Consider the following 15,488-nt stretch of genomic DNA (forward strand, 5'->3'; position numbering starts at 1 on the left):
TTTTTTTTTTTTTTTCCACCCCCTCTCTCGCCTCCCACCCCACTTTTCTCCTCGCGGCCCCCCTCGTCGGTCAAAATGTCCCTCCCGCGTTGACTGAACCCAAAACCTCCCCCTCCTCCCCAGACGGTGCAGGTAAAAAACCCTCCACTCGCTGGTTGGTTGGTTCTGTTCCCTCTCTCTTTCTTTCTCTCTCTCTCTCTCTCTCTCTCTCTCTCGCTTCCTCCCCCTTTACGCGACGCCGGTGTGTTGTTATCTCCACGTGCCGGTAAAAACTTCTGGCTTGACTCGTCACGCGTGTGATATCTAAGCCCAAAACGGAGGCAGTGCAGCAAAGAAAAGACAAGACAAAAGAAAAGAAAAGGAAAGGAAAGAAGAGCGACACCCCCAATACAACCAGATGCAAACAAAAAAAAAAAAAAAAAAGTTCCCGTTCATACGACAGCACCCGACCCTTCGCGTATCGTCAAGACGACTGCGGCAGGGAGCATGCACTGATGAGATCGTTGTGCCTCACGCTTACGGTCCAATCATTGCGGATGCACACAAGCAGAAAGAAAAAAGGAAAAAGAAAAAAAAGAGGAAATAAACGGCAACAAACATCACTTTCCTTCTTTATTCATTTGGTCCCTCCTCCCCCAACGTGAAGGCCGCGCCGTCCTTTGCCGCTCTTCACCCATCCTTGTTACTGTCTGCAATGGCTGAGTGAATTATCCCCTTCATGTCTCCTCACCCCTAAATTTAACAACAACATTTTTCTTTTCTTTTTTTTTCTCCGCTCATCTCTTTATTATTATTATTTTCCTTTTTCAATTTGGCTGCGGGGGAGAAGCCGGTGCCCTCTCCGCCGCGGCGTCGCCCTACTCATGGGCCATCCGCCGTTAGCCGTTACACGTGTAGAAGAAAGACAAAGGGAGAGAGGAGGCAAGAGGGGAGAAGAGAAAGTGGCAAAGCAAACCAAAAAGACGTTTGTCTCACCCCCATTGTCATTCCTCCTGCTGTTCCTTTTCATTGGCATTGAAATCCGCTACGGCATGTAACCCCTTCTTATTTTCTTCCTTGTCTATTTTCTTCTCCTGCTGCTTCTCCCCTGCATTTGCAAAGACGAGGGGGTCGGATAACAGGGCAGCGATGTCATCTGGAAGAGGCGGAGGTCGCACGTCGTCCGGCACAACCAACGGCTCTGCTGGTGGCAGCCCACACAACACCGTCACGCGCCTCTCAGAGACGGCCACCGTGGCGGAAAAACGTGCGGTGATGTGGCGCTCCCCTTTGATGCGCAGGACAGAAAGAGGGTCAATAACGCCCTGCCGCCGCAACATCGCCACGGCCATGCGTGCCTTAAGAGGGTTCTCCAAGTGTTTAAGGCTAAACGGGAAACACTGGTGCTTCCCTGTAATTTCTTGTAGCGAGGCAAGTACAGAACGCACGCGGGCGTCACTCTGAAATTCCACTTCGTTACGACGGTAAATTGTTGTCACACCATCAGCAGGTGACACCTTGTACGAGGGATGATCGGTAAAGGCTACATCCAGCGTCCACACCTGATTTGCACCTATGGTACAATCTGCAACGTCCTGGTGAGGGTCCTCCGCTGACACACGTCGTGTGATGATGCATTCCATGCCATCTGGAACCCATCGTTTTGTGCGGTTTGAGAGTACGCCCTCTAGTCCCTGGACTTCAAAGTAATTTCCCACACGGTGTATAAAGTCTGTGATATCCGCGTTCAACATGCCTGGCTGCAGGAGATGAATCATTCCGTGCAATGCCACACGTGCCGCCTCCACCGCGTTACTTGCCCCCTGAGTGAGTTGCCGCACCTCTTCATTTTCAGCAGTGACGTCATGTGGCACAAAAACCGTTCTTGCTGCAGTGACCGGGTAGCCGTCAATGTGGCACCCCATATGAATCGTCACCACATCGCCACCGCGCAGCACGACGGCCTCTTCTTCTACCAACGGCGCATGATTGCAGAGGACGTAATTCACCGAGACATTTGTTGGATACGAGAGACCGCGGAGAATGCGGTTACCGTCCGCGTCCTTCGCCTTGGAGAACATCGCTCGCACCCGCTGCAGAAGTTCTTCATCGCCACGATCACACAATTGTTTTGTGGTTGCCCCTGGCACGCACGCAGCTGCGAGGATGTCCATCACCTCGTCAAGAGCACGCCCGGCAGACTTGTATTTTGTCCTAACGTCCGGCTTCACAATTGTCTCTGCCACCCGCTCTGCCGGCTCCAACTCACCCTCGAGTTCCTTCTCCATGAGCGCGAGCTTTTGACGAATCGTGGACGCAGACCGCACCCTCGCACTGCCGCCTCGCTGCGGCGTTGGCGCCCGCTTTGCTGAGGTTTTGTGTCCCGCATCTACCGTTGGGGTTTGGGCCTCCGGCTTTGGGAAAGCAGCGACTTTCTGGCGCGTCGTGTGGGCCGGCCGCACGGACCCTCTCAATTGCTGCAGCGAAAATGACCGCCGGCGCTTCATCCGCAGGGTCGGCCGCGCACTCTTGCTGCGGCTGTTGCTGTACCCACGCCCCATGCGACAGCTTCAGGCACCACAGACTTATCCGCACAGCGCAAAAAAATAAATAAATAAATAAAAGGCCTAACAATCACACACACACACAGAGAGGGAGAGGGACAGAGAAAAATTTTTTTTACTTCCTTTTTTTGTCGGTTCCATTAAAAAAAACAAAAACAAAATGGAAAAGAAAAGAAAAACGCGTGTGCAACGAGCGTGATGAAATGTGGGGCCACGGGCCTCTCTCCCTCTCTCTCTCTCAGTGTTTCTACAGCCCAACACGCATTCATGTATACACCTCTGAACGTATCTGTGTGCCCGTGTGTTTGTGTGTGTGTGTTTTGGAATAAAACATCGTGGTAAAAGTCAGAAGCGGGGTGGGTGGAAAGCATTTAAAAAAATAATTTATGCCCTCCAATCAAAAAAAGAAAAAAAAAACAAAAGAAAAGGTCCTTTTTTTTTGTTTTTTTTTGCTCCATTGGGTGCTTTCAGTGGGTTTTGCTTACTCGCTCTTCGTACATTTCGCTCCGCATCATTTCTCCTTTCCACCTACCGCCTCCTTTTTTTGTTTGTTTGTTTGTTTTTTCTTCGTCCTTCTTCTTTTATTTCCTCCTCCTCTCCTCCTGACTAATTGGCGTATTTCGTTTTCTTCTCTGTTCCGTTTCCCGTTTCTTTCCTCTGCTTTGCGTCGTCCATCATTCGGTGCTGCCATTCACGCCGTCCCCCCGTCCGTCTGCGTGTGTGTGTGTGTTTGTCAGTGCGTCAAGCATCTCTCCTTTTCCGGTTCTTCTACCGACGTCTACGAAAGTTCCGCATGGATTTAATTCGACGACCCCCACGTCGACGCGGCTGGTCGTCGTACCCATCGTCGTCCGCATTTTCCCTCTCGTCATTGCCTTCCTGTGCTTCCTCCAGACCACCCTCATCATCCATTTCCTCCTCGTCAAGGTAACGGTCCGGGCGTGGTGCACGTCGGCGCTGCTTAAGTTCCTGCAGCTCCCTCTCCAACTCTCTCAGACGTTCTTTATCTGCAGCATAAGAACTCAGCTGTTGTCGCTGCTGTGGTGGCGGCGGTGGGGGCGGTGGCGGCGGTGGCGGCGGTGGCTGCTCATGCTGCGGCTGCTCATACTGCTGCGGCTGCTCATACTGCTGCGGCTGCTCATGCTGCTGCGGCTGCTCATGCTGCTGCGGCTGCTCATACTGCTGCGGCTGCTCATACTGCTGCGGCTGCTCATGCTGTTGCGGCTGCTCATGCTGCTGCGGCTGCTCATACTGCTGCGGCTGCTCATGCTGTTGCGGCTGCTCATAATGCTGCGGCTGCTCATGCTGTTGCGGCTGCTCATGCTGTTGCGGCTGCTCATGCTGCTGCGGCTGCTCATACTGCTGCGGCTGCTCATGCTGTTGCGGCTGCTCATAATGCTGCTGCGGCTGCTCATACTGCTGCGGCTGCTCATGCTGTTGCGGCTGCTCATAATGCTGCTGCGGCTGCTCATACTGCTGCGGCTGTTCATACTGCTGCTGTTGTTGCTGTTGTTGTTGCACATGTCGCCGGATTTCCTCTTGATGTCTTTCAGGGAATAAGAGTATACGGTGACTCTCCACCTCCTGATTGAGAGTCCGTCTGCTGTAAACGTCATGGTCGTAACTGACCCCCTCGATCGGCATAGTGTGGACAAAGAGGATGTCGTGACTGTCGGCGAGGTCGCCGGTCTCGGCGCTCAGCCCAATGTAATACCCCCCCTTGCCGATCGGAAGGCGGAGGTCGGAGATGGTGGTGCACTGCAGCTCATTCCTCTCGCCATCAAGAGAGAGAAAAATTTGCAGAGCATTCCCCTCGTACCGAATCCGCGCTGTCGAGGGCAGCGCGGAGGTCTGGCGGTAGGCGTATTTGCAGCTCCCCACATATTCCCCCTTGAAGTCTTTTTGTGTATTGTACTGCCGGTTCCTCTGCTTTTCGTCATTGAAGAGGACGTACACCGCCGGGTTGTCACGGAGGCCGTCGTTGTCGTACGTGTCAAAAATGATGCCGAGGCCAGTGAATTCCATCGGCCTGCCCATCAAGGGGCCGTTGTGGCTCGGCCTGTCAGTCGTGATCCACAACGCAAAGCCATCGGCGCCGGTGCCCTTGCCGTGCAAGTGAAACCCCACGACAATCTCAAAGGAGGGCATGTCCAGCGGCTCCGTGTTCCACAAGTGCCCCACCTGCCCGGGACGGTCTGCCGTCAGGCGGACGTAATTGTCCGTGATGACGGTGGTGCCGCCGATGGCCCAGTGCCGCAGCTCGTTTTCGCCGTAGTAGTTGCGCAGGAGCGGCGGGGAAAAGGAGTGGTGCTCAATCACACGCTCCGACGTGCGGTGGTGCTGCTCCGCCGTCATCCGCGGTCCATCTGTCGGGGACGCGGTGGATGTCAACGCCGCCGTCAACAGAACGGAGACGATGCCGCCCCACAGGGCCAAACCAAACACACCAGCCCCCATAGACAGAAATGTACACACACACACACACACACTCTCTCTCTCCAATTATATATCCTCTTGTGACTCAGTCGTCAGAGAAGCGTCCCTGTTGTTAAATAGCCCACTGCAACTTCCACTTCTTTTCTCCTGTCTGGCAATGTGAAAATATATCAATTGTGGCTGTACCCAAAAGAGAGAATAAAAATCCTGTCAAATCCTGTGGAAAAAAAAAAAAAGGTTATCCCCCCTTTTTTATTTCTTTCCTTTCCTTTTGATTCCTTTTATTGTTTTTCGTGTTCGCTGTTTTGCTGCCCCGCTGTGTAGGTGCTGCTCTCCCCGTCCAGAAAAAAAAAAGAAAAAAAAAGACGTTTAAACAAAAAGAAAAACGCAAAATCCCGTCACACGAAGAGAGAGACAATAAACACAATACGCCTGAAACAACACGTCCCTGCACTCACACACACACACACCCCTCAGTTAATAGAGCCGTACTGCTGTTCGCATACACAACTGTCTGATTGATCCAACTCGTTTTATAACGCGTCCCTCGCCCCGTTTCTTTTCGTGGATGAAAATATATATAATATATATATTGCGTGTGTATGTGTGTGTGCCGAGTGAGGCAATATTGAAATTCTATACATTGCTGTGTAAGACAGACAGGAAAAAAAAAAAAATGAACATAAAAAACAAAAGAAAAAAGAAAAAAAAATGACCATCCGCTATGTGTTTGCTTGAAGAAGTGTGAAGAGGAGTAAGGGGGGAAAGGGCTGCCTCATGTCTACTGCAATTGTGTGTGTGTGTCAATTGGACATGCATGTATGCATGCACGTCCGTGTTTGTGCCTTCTCGCCCGCAGCAACGCCTCACTCTCCCGCACGAGCAAACAAACCAAAAAAAAAAAAAAACACGCACGCGCAAAAGCAGCATGTGTACATTCACTTCTTTCATTGTTGTCTGCGTGTGTGGCTGCAAATGACCCACGCTGCCACACGCCCCACCCCCCGTGTACTTTCTTCACGCCGTTGTCTCCCAGGCGTATTTCTCTTTTATTTCCTTTTCTCTCCTTTTCCCTTTTTTTTTTTTTTTCTTTTGGCTCGCCGCGGGAACAAACGAGTGAGCGGGCGAAGAATTCCACCGCCCGTGCCCCCCTCCCTCCATCCCTCCGTCCCGTCGCCGGCGCCTCTCCCCACACGCCTCCCCCAGGCGTCACACAAACAAACACATACCCACAAATACACTAAAATCGGCGCAGCTGAAACGCGAACAAAAAAATGTACCACCCAACGACACGCAAAGAAAGGGAAGAAGCAGAAAAAAACAACAACAAAAAAAAAAAAAGATATCCTCACTTAAAATGGCAAACCATTAAAGAAAAAAACACCATCAGCGCACACGCACGCACGCAAAAAAAAAAAAAAAAAACATTTAGTCGCACACGCATATACATATATATATATTAAATATATGTGTACGCAATCAAATAATGGAATATGTAGTCACACAGGCAAAAGCCTTTATGTCGATGCATGGACATTTGTATACATGTGTATATATTTAAATAACTAAGTGCCCATTTGAAATTCTTGCCCTGCTGCTTCATTATCCCCGCGAGCAGCCATTTTTATTCGGTACTGTGCAATCTCCTGCTGCAGACCCATATCCACCTCTATTTCCTCGTCAAAAGCCTCGCCAGTGAGGGGATCCACGTGGCCAACGCGATCCACGACTTCCTGTAGCGCGTCTAACTCAAAGTGATGACCGTTGCGCAACACTACAGGCTCCCGCATCAGTTTTCGTGTCAGCATGCAGACATACTTGGCCGGGTGCTTCGTCTTTTTCTTTTCCTTTTCTGGCATTTGCTTTGTGTCACAGGCACCAGTCTTCACAGGCGGCGCCTGCCCAGAGGGAATCGATCCCGTGGCATATGATGCAAAAAGTGAGAGATCACCAATAAGTTGTCCAACGGCCAGTTCCATCATGAGCGTCTGCAGCATGCCCAACTGCTCCTCCAACGCCTGCACCACCCGCGCCGCCTCGTTGGCCATCTCCGCATCCTCAAACCTGAGCCGTTGACGCAGCAGGGATACCGACTCATTGTCCGGGGCACAGTACATTGACGTCTCGTTCGAAAGGCAATATGTGAAGGCCTGTGCCACCGTGAAATGCGCCCCAGGGCGTAGCGGGTTCGTGTCGGTTGATATCAAATTCACCAGCGCAGTGAAGTCCGCGGTGAGCGGCTCCACATTGACAGCATTCACATTGCACAGCACCTCCACGGTAAGAACAATGACGAGCATGCCCACATACTCCTTGCAGAGGAGGGACTCCAGCCGATGCACATGTCGCGTCAGAGCCCTGAGCGACAGCGCAAGGGATTCCTGCAACGCCTGTGACGGTCGGTAAAGGGCAAAACGCAGCAAACGCAACACCGAAATGGCCACATTCATGAATGGATTGTTCTGCGACTCCAGTGTTGTGTCACAGCTGGCCTCCCAGCAAAGAAGTGTAAGAGACAAAAAGGGTATCACCGTGTCGCCAAGAAAACTCTGATGCTGCGTGATGAAAGATCGCTGGTAGCCACGCACAAGATCCATCCGCTCGCAAAAGTCGGCCAAGTTGAGCAGCATCACCGCCAAGTAACGGAACAACCCCAAGAACCTCATCGCTACACCGTCACATACGGAGTCCTTCACGGGGCTTTGGCCCTCCAAAATCTGTTCAATCCGCTCCTCACCCACGGCGATGGCCCAGCGTGCGCCGAGCTCCGCAAACAGTTCTTGCAGCGCTTTACCCTCAGAGAAATGAATGAGGATCGTCGTTATTTTTTCTTGAAAGGCACTCACCTTTGTTGTTTCAATGGGAAGATTCTCATCAGGGGCGGTGAAGTAAGTCACTGGGGTGGTCAACTCATACATGCAACGCACACAGGCATGCACAATATTCCACTCCAATGACCGTTTCTTCATGATCATCTGCAGCGTCGACACGAGTCGTGCGTCGTCGTTATTATACAACTGCCGTAACAGATCCCCCGCCTTCAATCGCATGTAGTCACTGCAGCGAAACAACAGCACCGTCAGCATCTCGAGTTGTGCATCACCATTCCCCGTAGACTGTGTTTCGAGAAACTCCTCAAACGATTCATTCAACTTTTGCACGGCGTCAAGTAAATCCCCAGTGCGAAACCTGACATCGGGAAAGTTTGAAATGCCATACAGACTTTCCAGTGCCAAAATGCGTGCGTTAGGGTTCTTGCCAGCATCATTTGCAACGGCCACAAGCCGCGAGAGCACCTCCTTGCATGCAGGACGATGTTGCTCAACGAGAGAGTGGGCAACGCCGGGTTCATTGAGGCTCGATGCTAAGCAAGAGAGCGCGGAAACTCCAATGGCCCCGGGGTCCTGATCCAGAAAGAATGTGATGGCGCCATGAATTGACATGACTCCCCTCTTTTATTAGTTGGTTATGAATTCCTTTGATATTTTTTTTATTGTGGTGGTGGTGGTGGTGGCGGTTGTACTTAATTTTTTTTTCTCTTTGAGTTTTCCGCTGTTCGTCTCACGGCCTACGCCTCCTTCCGCCGTGAGGTCCCGCTAGACGAGAGTCAACGAGAATTCGCCCCCGCCCCCTTTTGTGAGTGTAACTTCCCGCGCCCCTCTCGTCCCTCGCTTGACAATTGCCGACGGGCCTGTCAGGATGCTTCACACACGTCCGTCTGTATGAAAATATGTCTTCTTCGTGTGCGCGAGTGCCTCTCGCCCTTTCTTTTCTTTTCTTTTTTCTTTTCCGCTGCACCTTTTTGCCTTGCTTGTTGTTTATTTGTATACTTGTATGTATATATATATATATGTAAAGAATAGAGCTTCTCTTTGGATGCTTCCTCTCTCCGCCGCAATGACGTGTGTTTTGCCGGCAACGGTGGTTGCGTGATGCACAGACCAAACGGAAAAAAAGAAAGCACAGACAGTAAAGGAAACAAAAAAGAGAGGAACTCGCAGGAAATGACATCCGTCGGCCAAAAATGCACACACAGAGAGAAGGAGAGAAGGAGATAGACCGTCCTCTTCTCATTCTCGTCATTCCCTGCAAGAAAGAGGAGGCATCACCCCTCTAAAGCAATGACAATAGACACAAATAGAAGCTTCCGCTCATGCCAAAAACGTTATAAATTGGTGTATTTGTTCCCTTTCATTTTGTTTTGTTTTGTTTTCCATTTCCATTTTCTTCTCCGTCTGCTTTTTTTTTTTTTTTTTTTTTTTTACACGACGACTGTGTGTGTGTGGCACTGTGATCGGCATGCCGCAGCGGCCCTTCGGTTTATCCCCCGTCCTACACAGACAGACAGACAGGCAGAACAGGCACGCCTGAGCATAACCACACATCTTCCCGGGTAGCACACCCCCCACGCAAAAGTTTATTACTACTCGCTCGTTCAAAATACCCGGCGTCTTTGGCCGCCGCTTGTCTCCCTTTTTTTTTTTTTTTTTTTTTAATCTTCTTGTGAACAGAAGCATCTTTTGCGGCCCGCTCCACATACATGCAGGCACACACATTTCCTTCTCCTCCTCTTTTTCTCAGTCCCACACGTCCCCCCGCATCCAACATGTCGTCCCGTTGGGTTCTGCACCACAAAAAAAGAAAAGAAACAAAAAAAAAATGCGCACGCATACACGCGATAAATTCCAGAGGCCTCACAGGCGTTGGAACCCTCCGCTGCCTCCCTATTCCTCCTTCATCTCCTCCTCGCTGCTGCCGCCGCTGGTATCATCGGCGTCCGCTATTGCCCGCAGCTGTCGCAGCGCAATCGCTCTGTGCGCGGCCCAAAGCTCAGCTTCCTGTTCCACCGGCGACGGTCGTTGGGGCCGCAGCGGCAGGAACCACCACGGCCACACGGAGCCCGTGCCAAACACACGACGCAAGTTCTTGAAATCAAACCTCCGCGCCGCAACCCCATCGCCGCTGTCGCTGTTATCGTCAATCAAAAAGGCATACGCCCCGCGGCGCCGCGACTCATAATCTCTGCGCTCCTCCCGTCGCAACAGTCGCAGTGTGCTGTCGCCTTTTCCCAATAAAAACAAATCCTGCGCAAAAAACACCAGTAGGATTATTATGAAGGTTCCAGATAAAATAACCACAAATAGCAAAATTGAAGATGTGTCCTCTAAAAGAATAGAGGTACGCCCTTTGTCTTTAAAAACCAAAATGTGCAGCAAAGATGTCCCCAGGAAAACGATAAGGTAGATCATGAACAGGAGTAAATGCTTATGATTGTCGTGGCCGATACATTGACCTATCCACGGGCAGTGGTGGTCCATCTCATACACACAGATACGGCACTTCGAGCAGTGATGCGTCTCAGAAATTTTGTAGATGCGGCAAAAGCGACAGCGCCGGGCCCCTCCAAGAAGAAATGACATCTCCTGTTCACAGCTTTCGGTAGAGCGGTCAAGAGCCGCAAGGGCGTCGGAAGCGACCAAAAAGATATTCCGGTGCGGCAACCATAACTTGCCGGAAGAACCTTCCAAATCTTTGCCGTCAGCACCACCGAAATTGTGATGACGACGGCAACGTTTGTAACTCCCATCAGTTATTCGCTGATGCTGCTGCTGCTGCTTCTGCTGCCCTTCATGTTGTTGTTTTTGTTGCACCTGTAAGTCCTCCGCAGCGTTCATAACATCCACTGCAATGTCTGTTGAATCCTGATGGGCGTTAGCGCTGCGTAAATGCGGCTCTTGCACGGCGGCAACTGCCCTGTTGACACTGTGGCCCTCCTCCAGCCAATCCTTCGCCTCCGCTGCGGCGATGTCGTGGGAGACGGTGCCTTTTTCCCCGTTGACCCCCTCCTCATGCGTCTCATCCGCATCGCCTCGCTGCACAACATCTGCAAGCACCCCACGCATAAATTCCTCCATGCGCTCCTCAGCAAGGCACGACGGCGTCACCCCCGGATGTCTCGTGGTTAATAAAGCCAGCGACCACACCGTCATGAAGAACGCCGACGCGGCAATAAACGTCAGAAGAACGTCAATGAACGTCGGCACGCGGGAAAGCATAGGGGCATACAGATACACCACCACCGTCTGAACAAAAACCATAATAAGAGACACCGTGGCAAAAAGGCCTGCCCATCTCTTGACCATCCGCAACATCTCTCGCAAAAGCAGCAACATAGATGACCGCATTGCTCACCTTGGCAGCAGCAAAAAATAAATAAATAAAAAAATAAACTAGAACAAATAAATAAATGCTACAAATAACAAAATGATAGAAAGACAAATAATATCAATGGAAGAAATAAGAGAAAAAAAAAAAAAGAGAGAACTCAAGATCACCGTGAGGGAGTAAAAAGTAAGTAACGCCAACAAACCTCTATTCCTCCTTATTTATCCCTCCCTCCCTTCCTCCCTACTTGTGTATGTGCGTGTTTGTGGATTTATATTTATATATAACTTATGATGACTGTTGTGGTTTCCACGCAGTCCCTCCTTTTTTTTTTTTCTTTGCCTGTTTCTTCTTCACACACAAACACACACACACCGCTTAGAAACACGGCCGGGACGCATGAGGATGAAAGAAAGGGGAAAATTATAAAACGTGCGGCTTTAACTTTTCACGCACCGGAGGGTGGGGAAGAGGGGAATGGGGGTCCGCGGCATTTGGCCTCCCGCGGGCCGCCAGCAGCTGCTCCACCGCATCGCTCAGCTGCATGATGGACTGCAACTGCCGCTGCGAGTTGGCATCACCCACAAGCTGGCAGAAACGTGTAGACGCGGCTGCCGATGCGTGACGGAAGGACTCCAGCAAAAAGGCCCACGCGTTGCGCGCATCGATAGGAGCCACAAAGTCAGTCTCGTCGAGAAGATTGTCTTCCTCCCCCTCATCGTCATCCCCGTCATCGGCGGCAGCTGCGTCCCTTTTCAGCACATCCGCCGCCGAATGGAGGAGCGATTGCAGACATTTATCATTCTCCATTCCCAACGCCTCCTCCTCTTCATCCTCCTCATCTTCCATTTCGTCGTCATCCCCACTGTCGCTCTCGGTTTCGCCGCTCCATTCCTCCTCATCATAGTCGTCCCCATCGCTGAGTGACTCGCGCATTCCCACCTCCGTGATGACCATCGCACCCTCGCGATGACTGTACTTCTCCAGCACTTCGCCCTCCAAAACGCCGCAGAGCACCTCCTCCAGACTCGCTGCCAACTCCGCCTGTTCCGTCTGCAGCCGTGCAAGAGTTGCTATGGCCATGACAAACAGACGGCGGTCGTACGATCGTAGCATCACCTGCATGGTTTCCTCCTGCACAAGCCGTATGTAATGAACAAAAAACGGCAAAAGCACCCCGGCGCTAGAGAGCATTCTAACAGTGAGTGCGGCATTCGCAAGGATCGCGGAAAGCACATTATTGGCAAAGAGGAGCGTAAGCGTACGGCGTTGCTTCTCTTGACTAGAAGAGTCATTCAACACGCGAAGTGCGGCCTGCAGGATGTATTCAACGAGGCTGTCTGCCATTGCTATGGCTGTTGTGTTTTCTCCTCCTTCCCGCTGCTTGAAAAGCCACAAGTTCTGCAGGATGGAGTCGTACACTTTGGGAACAGCAGAGAGATCACGCAGGTGCAGGAGGTGGCTGCTTTGCATCACGGTATCACACATCATACAGACGATCTGAGCGGGTGTCATGGAGGCCATGTTCGCCGCGAACTCCGGCACCGCACAGAGGTCACTCATCGGGAAAAGGAGAAACTGTTCAGGTGACACAGAAACAAAATTGTCCAGTGGCGGAAGCATCTGGTAAAAGTAGTCCACGGCGCCTTGCACGATAAGTTGATGGATGCATGGCAACAGCCGCCACATGGGCGATGCGACAGCAGAGCTCAGTGACAATATTGTTGTGAGCAACATGAGCGAGGCATCCATAAATCCAAGACAACTCCCTTTCTCCCTCGACAGCACAACATAAAGCAACGGGGCAATGCGTTCCTGCATCTGCAGAATGAGGCCACCCTCCCCTGATGCCTTGGAAGAAGAGTTCACCTCCTGCTGAGAAACAGCACGCACAAGTGTTGTGAGTGTCTCCAAGACCTCATCAGCGGTCATGATAGTGTCCGCGACAGCATCTTCATCGGAAACCAGTGGATCCAACCGTGCGTCACCACCGGTGTTTTCTGTAAATGGCGTGAATTCAGAATCTTTAACTTCCTCGGCGAGTACCCGCTCCAGGACATGGAGAAAGTGTTGCACCAACATTTCGGTGAGATGTAGTGCCCACTGTGAGAGAACATCACGGTAGTGTTTGATCGTCCTGCGCAGGGTGCGGACCACCCCCTCACTGTCCATGAGGCGCATGGCGTAAAAATAGTGCTGAATGACGTCACTGATGCAGGGTGCAATGACGTCCCTTGCATGCGGATGGCAGATAAGGGAGGCGATGGAGGCACATGCCTGCATTCGCACCGGCATCTCGGGATCCTGCAGAAGTGGGAGGATCTCTGAGAGAACAAACTGAAACGCCTGTGGACTGCTCCAGTGAATTTTAGACGCAAAAACACTTAACACCAGGATGCTGCGGGCCCGTAGAAATCCAACAGGATACTTCGCTGCAGGTGCCACATAATTTGTCAAGAGCCACTCCACCCGATCATCCCCAAAGCCAATGGAGCGAAGAACTTTGTTAAATTGATAAATGGCAAAGAGGCAGGCATCCACAACTCGTGCCGCCTCCATATCCCCCTGCGCCGCTGCTTTGGCGTGTGTTGTGAGCCGCTCCAGGACATACTGCACAACGTGGTGCACAAAATCCGCGTCGTGAAATGGTTTGGATGATGCCGCCAGAGTAAGCATAAGACCTGAGGAGACCACCTTCGCGCTGTACAGGTCCCCAGCGGGACTTGTTTGTAGCCGCACATACTCGGCAGGGTTAGATGTCCACAACTCGGCATCCTCAGCCGAAAAGGTGAGACGCGGAAAGATGAGTGAAGTAAAAATCTCTTCCGCATTTGGTGCAATGACGCTGCGGTACGCCTCCCGTCCATCCACTGCCATTGTGAGAATCTCCAGCGACATGATGTAAGCCTTGGACGTCAAATGGCGAGGCGTCGCATGCCATCGTACAAGGTCAAGTGCGTGTTGCACAAACCCCGGCAGGTAATGATCGCAGAAGTACTTCGCCGCCGCGCGTGCACGCCGCTCGCATCTCTTTGGAAACATCAGATCTTGCATCATCTTGAGACACATGCCTTGCGTCCATTTCAACAGCTTCCACACAGCGGACTCATGAAATAAGGAAAAAAGGTTCGAGTCGCCACAGTCACTGTTGAGGATGCGTAGACGATAGAGTGGCAGCAGTGTTTTGTGACTCGCGTCCAGCAGTTGGCCAAGGCAACCCTTGCAGAGTCGATCCATCCCTGGTTGGTCGCAGAGAAAACGTGGCCAACGCGCCTCGGTGAGTGAATGAATGCACTTGAGTGCAATGCGCAGGCAGTGAGACAATTCGTTGTGCCACAAAGATAAAACAAACATGCACTTCTCTTTCCTTTTCGTGCTAAACTGGAAAGAAGGGTCCGGGATGCCATTCAATTGCGGCGGTGGCGGTGGCGGCGTTTGTTGCGCCAGTAACTCCTGCGCCCACACGGATACCAGCATCTCTGTGAGTGACAGCAGCAATGGACAAAAAGCATCAATGAACGCCTCAATATCATCCGCGTCAATTTTAATTGGATTATTGTAGACTTTGCAGCATGCCCGCAGGATGCCAAGAGCCCCTTTCAGCCGCAGCGTGGCAACCTCCCGCGACGATGATGCGTCTGATAAAACGCACAGGTGTGCACCACACTCGTCAAGTATTCGTCTCAGCTGCGGCATCAGCGACGGCCAACGATGCGGGTAGTCGTAGCATATGAGGTTTTGCGTGGCGGCGAGCAGCTGTCGGCGCACCAACTCCGGCACATGTGACCCGCACTGAAGTGGAACGATGCATTCCCGCACGGCACTCTTCGTCTCCTCAGTAAAGTACGGATTTCGATTCCAGTCACTGCGGCCCAACACGTTGCGCACACGTATGGATGCGGCCTGCAACGCCTGCTGCATTTCCGCAGGGACATCATGAAACGGGAGTTCTTGACAGGAGAAATGAATGAGCCGCGTGATCAGCCGCGGGTCGGCGGAGATATGCGTGAGGGTCGCCTCCGCCTGCTCCCGCGTCGTTTTGTCGGCCGAGAGGGTACCGACGAAAATGTGCAGCAGCGCCTCATCGCCTGCCATTTCTTGCCAACCGCCTCGACGGCCTCAAAAGCCCCTCCCCTCCCCCGATTATTTCCACAACGGCCAAAGGGGAGAAAAGAAAGAAGTCCAAAGAAAAAAAAAAAAAAGACGCACGTGATTCAATTCGCAGCCGGTGAGAAAAGACAAAAAAAAAATGGATGGAAAGAGACAAGCCAGCGCAAACGCGGCCAATAAAAAAATACAGTGATAGAGAGAGAAATAGAGAAAGGGAAAGAGAAAAATACACAC

At 51.7% G+C, this 15,488-nt stretch overlaps 5 protein-coding genes across 5 annotated transcripts, besides 29 other annotated features; all 5 read right to left on the minus strand.

Moving 5' to 3' along the window:
* Positions 1–2,872: a sequence feature (heterozygous, Esmeraldo-like haplotype).
* Positions 170–215: a microsatellite.
* Positions 331–376: a microsatellite.
* Positions 752–807: a sequence feature (T-rich).
* Tc00.1047053506177.10 (hypothetical protein, conserved) lies at positions 984–2,540 on the minus strand (the record flags this gene model as incomplete). Its single annotated transcript, XM_808838.1, has 1 exon — positions 984–2,540. One exon carries the CDS (start codon positions 2,538–2,540, stop codon positions 984–986), a length of 1,557 nt encoding a protein of 518 aa, XP_813931.1.
* Positions 2,580–2,603: a sequence feature (AT_rich).
* Positions 2,873–3,810: a sequence feature (areas merged during assembly that could not be assigned to a particular haplotype. This can correspond to areas where the two haplotypes were merged or to regions with more than two copies in the genome that were merged during assembly.).
* Positions 3,079–3,147: a sequence feature (CT-rich).
* Positions 3,312–5,000, minus strand: Tc00.1047053506177.20 (lectin, putative; the record flags this gene model as incomplete). Its single annotated transcript, XM_808839.1, has 1 exon — positions 3,312–5,000. The coding sequence occupies one exon, from the start codon at positions 4,998–5,000 to the stop codon at positions 3,312–3,314; it is 1,689 nt and encodes a 562-aa protein (XP_813932.1).
* Positions 3,578–3,630: a microsatellite.
* Positions 3,651–3,826: a microsatellite.
* Positions 3,811–3,984: a sequence feature (areas merged during assembly that could not be assigned to a particular haplotype. This can correspond to areas where the two haplotypes were merged or to regions with more than two copies in the genome that were merged during assembly.).
* Positions 3,883–4,061: a microsatellite.
* Positions 3,985–4,061: a sequence feature (areas merged during assembly that could not be assigned to a particular haplotype. This can correspond to areas where the two haplotypes were merged or to regions with more than two copies in the genome that were merged during assembly.).
* Positions 4,062–4,139: a sequence feature (haploid, Esmeraldo-like haplotype).
* Positions 4,140–12,241: a sequence feature (heterozygous, Esmeraldo-like haplotype).
* Positions 5,013–5,032: a microsatellite.
* Positions 5,551–5,573: a sequence feature (AT_rich).
* Positions 5,644–5,691: a microsatellite.
* Positions 6,022–6,073: a microsatellite.
* Positions 6,275–6,322: a sequence feature (A-rich).
* Positions 6,428–6,448: a sequence feature (AT_rich).
* On the minus strand, positions 6,545–8,422 carry Tc00.1047053506177.30 (hypothetical protein, conserved; the record flags this gene model as incomplete). Its single annotated transcript, XM_808840.1, has 1 exon — positions 6,545–8,422. The coding sequence occupies one exon, from the start codon at positions 8,420–8,422 to the stop codon at positions 6,545–6,547; it is 1,878 nt and encodes a 625-aa protein (XP_813933.1).
* Positions 8,475–8,497: a microsatellite.
* Positions 9,160–9,192: a sequence feature (T-rich).
* Positions 9,219–9,242: a microsatellite.
* Positions 9,453–9,473: a microsatellite.
* Positions 9,704–11,164, minus strand: Tc00.1047053506177.40 (hypothetical protein, conserved; the record flags this gene model as incomplete). The annotated part of the gene is made up of 1 exon (XM_808841.1): positions 9,704–11,164. The coding sequence occupies one exon, from the start codon at positions 11,162–11,164 to the stop codon at positions 9,704–9,706; it is 1,461 nt and encodes a 486-aa protein (XP_813934.1).
* Positions 10,576–10,604: a microsatellite.
* Positions 11,187–11,228: a microsatellite.
* On the minus strand, positions 11,568–15,239 carry Tc00.1047053506177.50 (hypothetical protein, conserved; the record flags this gene model as incomplete). Its single annotated transcript, XM_808842.1, has 1 exon — positions 11,568–15,239. The coding sequence occupies one exon, from the start codon at positions 15,237–15,239 to the stop codon at positions 11,568–11,570; it is 3,672 nt and encodes a 1,223-aa protein (XP_813935.1).
* Positions 12,242–12,713: a sequence feature (haploid, non-Esmeraldo-like haplotype).
* Positions 12,714–13,037: a sequence feature (areas merged during assembly that could not be assigned to a particular haplotype. This can correspond to areas where the two haplotypes were merged or to regions with more than two copies in the genome that were merged during assembly.).
* Positions 13,038–15,488: part of a sequence feature (heterozygous, non-Esmeraldo-like haplotype) that runs on past the window's edge.

Source organism: Trypanosoma cruzi, genomic scaffold (assembly GCF_000209065.1).
Source record: "Trypanosoma cruzi strain CL Brener 1047053516303 genomic scaffold, whole genome shotgun sequence".
Lineage (NCBI taxonomy): Eukaryota > Euglenozoa > Kinetoplastea > Trypanosomatida > Trypanosomatidae > Trypanosoma > Trypanosoma cruzi.